Source organism: Hipposideros armiger, unplaced genomic scaffold (assembly GCF_001890085.2).
Source record: "Hipposideros armiger isolate ML-2016 unplaced genomic scaffold, ASM189008v1 scaffold_342, whole genome shotgun sequence".
Lineage (NCBI taxonomy): Eukaryota > Metazoa > Chordata > Mammalia > Chiroptera > Hipposideridae > Hipposideros > Hipposideros armiger.
Window position 1 is genome coordinate 949,669 of NW_017731692.1, and position 9,223 is coordinate 958,891.

The 9,223-nt window shown below is 47.0% G+C and overlaps 1 protein-coding gene across 2 annotated transcripts in view; it reads right to left on the reverse strand.

Moving 5' to 3' along the window:
* Positions 1-9,223, reverse strand: part of PLXNC1 (plexin C1) — a 163,484-nt gene that overhangs the window by 106,447 nt on the left and 47,814 nt on the right. For both annotated transcript variants that reach the window (XM_019661264.1, XM_019661265.1), the window contains exon 4: positions 6,802-6,902. In XM_019661264.1, the coding sequence (XP_019516809.1) occupies positions 6,802-6,902 (101 nt within the window). The remainder of the gene's footprint in view (positions 1-6,801; positions 6,903-9,223) is intronic.

A 9,223-nucleotide genomic window follows, 5' to 3' on the forward strand; every position in this document is an offset into this window, starting at 1 on the left:
GGAGGTTGGTAGCTCCTTAACTTACTGAAGTAGACTGGATTACTGTTCCCAATTCTTCAGTCTCTCCTGCACTAAAATTCCACATCCATCGCCTTTGCCATGTTCCTTTGCGCTGTCTCCCACTAGATTAAGCGGAGTATATTTCCCTGCCCGCCGATGCTGGGCATGGTTACGTGATTTACTTGCCAAGAGGATATCAGCAAACATGGTGTGAGCAGAGGCTTGGACTGTGCTGCAGAACTCAGCTTAGGCTACTGTGCTTCTTCTCTCGGCCTTGAGAAGAGCTTGTGTGGGATGAGAGGCACATGAAGCAGATATGAATCAAACTCTCAACCTGTGGCTTGATGAAGAGCACCCGTCACTCCCCCAACACCTCCCTCCACCTTGTGCTGGAGCTGACCCACGAGGAAAACGCCAAATGTCTGCTCCTGTAAGCCACCAAGAGTTTGCTTGTTACTGAGTATTACTGGAGTTGAAACCTATCTCCATCTCTCACTAGATTGTAAGCTCCATGCAGACAAGAAAGAGCTGTGTCCCGAGCACCTAGCATAGGGCTTAGCGCATTGCAGGAGCTCAATAAGTATCTGTTGATTGGATGTATGACTACAGGAATGAGTTTTGGCCATTGACACGTCTGTGTCCTGGCTAGCATGTGAATCCCTTACGGCCACGAATGGCAACTGATTTCTCTCAGTATCACCCAGTTATCTCCCTTCCCACATGGGGCTCTTGGTAGATATTCAATAAATATTTGTTGAAATTGAATAAATTGAATTTTGTGGGTTGACTTTGGAATCGATCCTTAATTTATGACATTGTTTCTGTGGGGAAATGCATTCTGAGTGCCAAACAAACTTGCAAATGAACTTTTGGAACCTCACCCGTTCATTGGTTCAGGATTGCCAGTTTTGTGGAAATCCATAACTGAACACATGTACTATGCTTTGCAATATGGGAGCAACTGAGAAACTGCTTCCAAACCCAAGATATTCAGCCTGCAAAAATTCACTTTCCACCCACGCAGACAAATTCAGAACAGGTTGGATTTGAGGTTCCAACAATAAAATAATAGACTTTTTAGAGCTCATTGTTTATCTAATTGCTTTTTATCTACTTATGCTGGATGCTTATTCTTAACAGCCGATCAGAAGGAAGTTAAGATCATTATCTTACCCGCCCCCCAACAAATCCACTTTCTAGACATGTATGAAAGAAAACTCAACCTTCTCAACAGAGAAAATAAGTTATTTTTCTAAATAAATCTGTGACATTTAAAATAAACACAGTGGGATGCTCTAGAGTTATAAGAAAACATCCCCCTTTAGAATTCCTAATTTTGAATGGTGCTGGGAGCTTAATGGTGAGTCACAGATCTGAGGTTTAGTTTTATTTAATCTTAGGCCAGAACCAAGCCAGTTTGAAAGCAAGTGATCTGACATAGCTGGGAAGGGCCATCAGTCCACAAATTCAGAATGTTTTTTAATACTCAACGCACAAGTCTCAACCTGCCATTGCTCGAGTTTCCCAATCACTCAATCTACTCCATTCATTTAACATATACCCACTATGTGCCAGGCACTGTTCTAGGTTCTGGGGATACAGTAATGGACAAGACAAAGTCCCTATGCAACTTATATTTTAATAAAGGAAGAGGCAGAGAAATATGATCATTTCAGACAGTGGAGGGGATGGGGCATAAAAATAAAAGTGATGTCATTGTGAGTGAGGTGAGGCTACGTTAAGCTGGACAATCAGGTGGAGATGTGTGTGCTAGGATCTGATGATCAAGAAAGAGCCAGCCGGGCTGGCCGAGTGGCACGATGGTTAAGAACTGGCTTGGGACGCCAGAGGGCCCCGGTTCGGATCCCACATATGAGGGCCAGTGACACTGCCCTCCACAGCTAAGATGCTGAACAACAGCTCAACCTGGAGCTGGGCTGCTGTGAGTCGCCGGCGACAGCGTAGGCTGCAGCCCCTGTGGCAGTGGGTTGACATGGGCTACTGTGTGTAGCCAGCAGCCAGCGTGAGCGGCCGTCCAGAAGCTGGCGACTGATCTGCCTCACCCGGGAAGAGCGCAATGATGGTGCCAACTTGGGCCAGTGAAGCAACGTCCTCCACAACTAGACTGAAGAACAAAAAAACAGCAACTTGTCTGTTCTCCTTCCCCCAATTCCCCAGCGCTGTTCCCATCCCCAAATTCCCCAATAAAAAAAAAATCTTTAAAAAAAAAAAAAAAAGAAAGAGCTAGCCATGGAAAGATCTGAGGAAGAATATTCTAGACTGAGGAAACAGCAAGTGCAAAGTCCCTAAGGCAGGAACAAGCTTGGTATATTCTTCAGTCAGAAAGGAAGCGTGTGGCTGGGGTAGAGTGAATGGAGAGAGTGTCATGAAAGGTCCGAGAAGCAGCAAAGGGCCAGATTACGGAAAGCCTCGTACGAAGGCCCTGATAATAAAGGATTCAGGCTGAATTCTATGATGGAAGCCAGTGGAGGTTATCAAGCTGCGGAATGACATGATCTGGTTTTGATTTTAAAAGGCAGGGGTGCGTGAAGAAAGGCAACAGCAGGGGAAGCAGTGAGTTGGCTTTTACAGAAGACTGGGACTCACAGCCCACCATCGATAAAAGCCCCATGTGCTCAGCCTCTTCTCCAGTTCTTCCTTTTACCTTCTTGTTCTACTGAGCCACGCTCCCCCGGAGCACACAGCTTCCCCATGACCTGCTCAACGGCTGCCTGCTTCCTCTCCCTCACCATCAATGTCTTGCTTGTGTCTTACTTCCTCCTCTAGACGATTCTTCTTCCCTTCTGTCCAAGCTTTCCCCAGCTCCCACCTCGGCTTTGAAGCTCATCCCCAAAGTCCTTGTTGTAACCATCTGCTAACCACCCCCACTTATAGGCCAGTTCCTTTATTTTCTTGACTATCTAGCTCCTCGTTTTCTGCAACATTGTTGCCATATCATTCTTGGTGACTGCAATTTCCACACAGGTGAGTGATCCATCTAAAGCTCTGACACCTCAGTTCCTTGACCTCTGTCTGCCAATAATCTTGTCCTCCATCTTACTTCAGCTCCATAATCATACCCTAGACCTTGTCATTACCAATAAGTCCACCCCCTCCATGACCTTAATTTCAAGCTCCCCACAGTCCAACCACTACCCCTTTTCCAGTTCCCTGGCTCCAACAAGTCTTAAAACCAACTGTACCCTCCAGTGCACAGATCTTGCCACCTTTCTGCATTCCTCATTCTGTTCGTGTCCTCAGTTCCCTTCTTTTTTTTTTTTTTTAAGATTTTATTGGGGAATTGGGGGAGGAGAACAGCACTGGGGAATCAGGGAAGGGGAACAGATAACTTGCTGTCCTTTTGTTCTTCTGTCTAGTTGTGGAGGATGTCGCTTCACTGGCCCATGTTGGTATTATCATTGCACTTTTCTCAGGGAAGGCAGTCACTCAGCAGCCATTGGACAGTTGCTCACAGCAGCTCACGGCAGCTCACGTGGGCTGCCGGCCGCTCCCGCTGGCTGCCAGCCACTCACGTAGCTCATGGCAGCCCACTGCAGCAGGGGCTGCAGCCTACGCTGTCACCGACAACTCACAGCAGCCCAGCTCCAGGTTGAGCTGTTGTTCACCATCTTAGCTGTAGAGAGCACAGCGTCACTGGCCCTCATGTGGGATTCGAACCGGGGCCCTGCTGCTTAGAGCTGGCGTCCCAAGCCAACTCTTAACCAACGCACCACTTGGCCAGCCCCTCACTTCCCTTCTTAGAGTTCACTTATAGCTTAGAGCCCAGATTCTACTATTCTAAGTGTGAATATCCATATCAATATCGTTGTCCATCCACTGCATGCACCCTTGGCATCCAGGCCCCACTGTCCCCTCTTGATGTATTTCTGGGCAAAGCCTCAACTCTGGATGAATCTCTTGCCTTCTCCATGGCATCACCAATGGAGCTGAGCATGGCTTGTGATAGCAAAACTATGCTTACTGTTTTCATGTAAGCAAGACTACCAACCTCAGGTGGGCCCTACTGCTTCCCGACAATCCTTCTCTATTTCCCATCTCTGTTTTCTCTTCCACTCTATTTCACATCTTCTCTCTCTTCTCCCTTCAAACCCCCAGGGCTCCCTCCCCCACCGCCCCTCACTCTCACTTCTCTTAAGTCACTGAAAATGATGTAAGCAATATGAAAAGACACTGAACATGCTTCCACCACCCACTTGCTCCTGGGCCTATATTCTTCAACTTGCCTCCCATGACCAAAAGGAACTGTCCACGCTCCTGTCTGAGGCTGGCTCCCCACTGGGGCAATAGGTCATATCTTCTTTCCTCTGCTGAAAGACAACGCTCCACAACTCTCTCCTCTCTCTCCTGCACCATCAGTCTCTCCCTCTCTACGGGAACTTTCCCAATAGCCCCCAAATGCACTGTTATTTCATGCATCTTAAAAACAAAACTGGGGCCGGCTGAGTGGCGTATTGGTTAAGACTAGCTTGGGATGCCAGAGGGCCCCGGTTCGGATCCCACATATGAGGGTCAGTGACACTGCCCTCTACAGCTAAGATGCTGAACAACAGCTCAACCTGGAGCTGGGATGCCATGTGTTGCCGTGGACGGCGTAGGCTGCAGCCCCTGCTGTAGTGGGTTGCCATGGGCTACCGTGTGTAGCCAGCAGCCAGCGTGAGCGGCCAGCAGCCGCTGTGAGCAGCCTTCCAGAAGCCAGCAACTGATCTGCCTCGCCCGGGAAGAGTGCAATGATGGTGCCAACTTGGGCCAGTGAAGTAACGTCCTCCACAACTAGACTGAAGAACAAAAGGACAGCAACTTGTCTGTTCCCCTTCCCCCAATTCCCCAGCACTGTTTCCATTCCCCAATTCCCCAATAAAAATCTTAAAAAAAAAACAAAAAACAAGACTGGACCCCACTTTCTCTTCTGGGGTCTGCTCCATTTTTCTGCTCCCTTTCTCAGCAAAGCTACTCTAAAGAGTTGTCTCTGCTCTATCGTCTTATTTTTTCTTGCAGCTGTAGCACCACTTCCCGGCTGCCCTTGTCAAAGTCACTGATCATCACCTGCTAAGTCCAGTGGATCAATTATCTTCTTCTCTTACCTGACCCCTCAGCATGGCCTGGCACAGCGAACTACTCCCTCTTCCTTTCTTCCCTTGGCTCCCCGGAGACCACTTTCTCAGTTATTTTTCTCCCCTTTCCAGCTGTTCCCTCTCCATTTCTGTTCCCTCTTCATTTCCCTCGATCCCTAAACATTGCCCCACTTCAATGCTCAGTTCTCCACTGCTTCTCCCCTCAGTCTGTACTCCCTTCCTCAACTAGTCTTAGGATTCCTTGTGCTCCACCGAAACCCTACTGATGCGCAAATTCCCATCAGCAGCCTGGACCTCTCCTGTGAGCTCCAGACCTATGTTTGCCACTATCGTGGCCACCAGCTATGTATGGCCCTTTATTTACCACCATTTAAACACCATTGTCGCCATCACTACCATCACCACCACTGTCACTGAGTTAACCCCTGCATGTATTGTAGCTTAGAAACACAGACAAGGAACCCAAATAAATGGAATGAATCGGAAAGATTTTGGCAAAACTGCTTAGCGGGTGTGCGATGATGAAATGCTGTTCATGATCAGTTAATTTCTTAAACTCTAGTCTTGGGCAAGCAACAAGAAGAAATCCCAATTACAATTATTCATGAGAATGTTCCTGGCCCCGCATCTTTTGTCTGCCAGTGATTCTGACGGAAACAGCCCGGTAAGAAAACGCAGTGAAAGACATGGGCAATTATGCGTCTTGGTGCATCTCAGCTTTTGACTTCTTCCATTGACTCTTAATTAATTCCATCCCCATATTTTCCATTTGTTTCCTGAACCTCTTGCTTACATTGTATTTTCCTCCCCTCCCCTCCCTTCATTGCTCTTGGCTTCCTCCCCCAGAAGCTCCCCAATTCTCTTCCCAGTCCTCCTTTCTTTCCCCAGACTGCCCCTTGTTCAGCCTTTAGCTTCTCTGTACCTGTTCTACTCTTTCTTATCCTTTTTTACCTTTAAAAACTGAAAGCACCAAACTGACAGACACTGTTATGGTTTTGTTTTGGTTTTTTGTTTTTTTTTTCCCCCTGCCTGAGCTGCAGCTCAGGCTGTCTCCTCCTTGCTTCTATAGCAAGAGCCCCAGTACTGGGTTGCCATGGCAACAGCAAATCCATCCAGGCCGTCCCAGTGATGCTAGGAGCTGCCATGGCAAAGAAGCCGCTCTGGGTCGCCCCTGAGCCTAGATGGGTCCTGAGCATCATAATTCAAGACCAGGCTGGGCAGGTGCTGCCCGGAGCCTGAGGTCGCACATCAGGCCCACAGCTGTACGGTGCATTTGGAGACAACATCGTCAGTAATGAGGCTCCCACTGAGCCAATCGAATACATGACATTATGAGGATTCGTTTGAAATTTTTTAAACATCCCTATTATATTATCTCCCCTGAGGGAGAACCTTTCGCCTCTCTCTCGAGTCTGGAAAACTCTGTACACAGTAAAAGCAGACTGACAGCTCTAGCCTATCCTCCTATATGTCACATACCTGCCCCCACCCTTCCCCGGAGTGGTCCAAGCCAAATGACTTAGAAGCACTGACATGGGTGGGAGCATCTCCGAGAGTTCATTAGGGTTTCACAGTGATATTTTAGTCAGCGAAGAGACCAGCTCTCCCAGGTCACCGGGATGAATTGTTACAGTGGGGCAACAAGTGTTCTGCTACATCACACACTTTTTCAAAACTGTGAGTTGGTGAGAAAGAATTCAGGAAATACCTTTGGAGCGAATGGCACCAGCCGCAGTGAGGGTCTGCTGCTGCTAAGCATGCCACACAGGATTTACGCTTATTGCAGTTCGCAACACGAATTCTCCTCACCTAAAAATAAAGATGGCAGCAGTTCAGATGGAATTATAAGCAACACCGGAAAAACAACCACACCTTACCTGATGAAGGGCCACAGAGAGACATTTATCGACTCAAACTCTGAATGTCTCCACAATGACTCCGGGGGGCAGGGGTTCTCAAGTCCCAAGGGAGGAAGCAGTTTATCAGAATAACCTAAGGAGGAGCTTGTGAACATACAGATCCCCAGGCCCCTGAGACTCTAGCTGAGTAGGTCTAGTACAGGGCCTAGGAATCTGTATTTTTAAGCACTCTTTCAGGTGAGTCTGATATGCAGTCAGGTTTCTGATCTGCTAAGAATGACTTCGAAAGGGATCGTGGAATGAGGTCACCTGGTTCTCATACAGAGATAGTCAACGGTACTTTGGAAGTGAACATCTGGACATAGCACAAGGCTCTGACCCAGGAGTGTCAGCATGAGGTTGTCACTGGATTGGAGGTGAGGCGAGCCCTCTCAGGGGCAGCTCCATCACCTCAGCTCCTGGCTCAATTGCTCACATCCCCTCACCGGAGTTGAAAATTAAAGAAACAGGGGGAGTTTTCAAGTTATTTCCTGTTCCTGGAGCTGCCTCTTCCAGTTGTCAGGAATAGCAGCCCACAGAGCAAGCACCCGTGCTGGGCAGACCCAGGCGGCTGAGGCCGTCAGTCGGAGCCTTGAAGCAGGGAAGTGGGGAGCAGGGAGGACCTGAGTGTCACATGGCACATTTTCTGCAGGCAAAATCCCACAGCAGGTAGTAAATAAACTTGGGGAACTCATTAAGCCAGGAAGTGGTACATGCTAGGAAGCATAAGTAACTTCTTAAAAAGGTTAGAGAAATGGAGTGTTCTAGAAGCGGTTTGTAAGGAAAACAGGCTAGCCTGAGGAGTATCCTTCGACTCTAAGTTGACTTCATGGAGAATAACCTTCACGGTCTTCCATGCTGATGACAGACATGATAGGCAGACCACCGGGCTGAGTTAGAATTAACCAGAATGTGGGTGTTTCCTTGTAGCTCACAAAACATCTTTGTAATTCTGGAGGGTTTTCATAAATGTCACACAGTCTCTCTAACCTTCTTTTCTCGTCTGTGAAATAGAGATGGTGCTGCTAACTTCACGGAGTTGTGACAAACATTGTGTGGCACATACTAAATGCTGAATAAATGTTGGCTATTGCTATTGTGTGAGAAAAAGCTTCCGTGATCCAACAAACATGTGAAACCTTACACTAAAAAAAGCGAAATAGGTTTCTGAGAGCCTTTGAACATGCCAAGTGTCGTGATACTCCAGGAGGAGGATAGCAAGGAACATCTGCTCCAAGGAGCACTTGTGCTCAGAACATTTAGTGAAGTATGAATTGCTAGAATATTCTATGAGAATTACCATACAATATACTTAAACACACAAACACAGAACTCTGTTTAAGAGAGGACACTATAAATACTCCATTGGAGCTCCTTCTTTAACTTAACAACACACTATAGTGACTAGTCCACAGCAATACATATATCTCCCTGTGGTTATTTTTAATGGCCACATATTATATCATTCTATAGATGTACCAGAGTATGTTAGTTTGGCTGTGACTATCTGCCCAAGAGTCTAGGAAAGGACCCTCCTTAGGTTTGCCTCTCTTGGGTTATGTTGGCTCAACCAGAGTCTTACTAATAGGATCTCTTGCAGTGAACCTAAGAAAAGAATGCAAGAGTAACCGGCTTTGATGCCCAGTTGAAAACTCTCCTCAGGGCTTCAGGCTTTGAATGACCAGAGACTCTTTACTGTCAGAAAATGAGGACCTGTTAAAACTGTTGGGGGTTCTCACAGTGGTTCCCATCCAACAGTCTTGGGTTCCAGGGAAGGCATTCATGAGGATTTATGAGCTATTTGCAATGTTTCAAAAAGCTGAATGGAAAAAACAGGCACAGATTAAGCAAGGCTTCAAGTGTCTTTGCTTTACGCTGGAATTTTATCAGCTCTATGTGGCAGCACAGTCAGTTCTCTGACTGGCAGTTCTGAAATGCCCTTGATAAATAAAGCCTGAGAATGGGAAGTGTTACTTAATATATGCAGGTTGTTGAGTAGACAAAAATGTTTCAATTGTGGGAACCATAGGGAAGAAATATAATAAAAAAGTGTTTGAATGGTGAGACAAGCTGGTTCAGAAGATCCTCTAGGGCAGCAGTTCTCAACCTGTGGGTCGCGACCCCTTTGGGGGGTGGAACGACCCTTTCACAGGGGTCGCCTAAGACCATCGGAAAACAAAAAGATATTTACATTACGATTCATAACAGTAGCAAAATTACAGTTATAGAGTA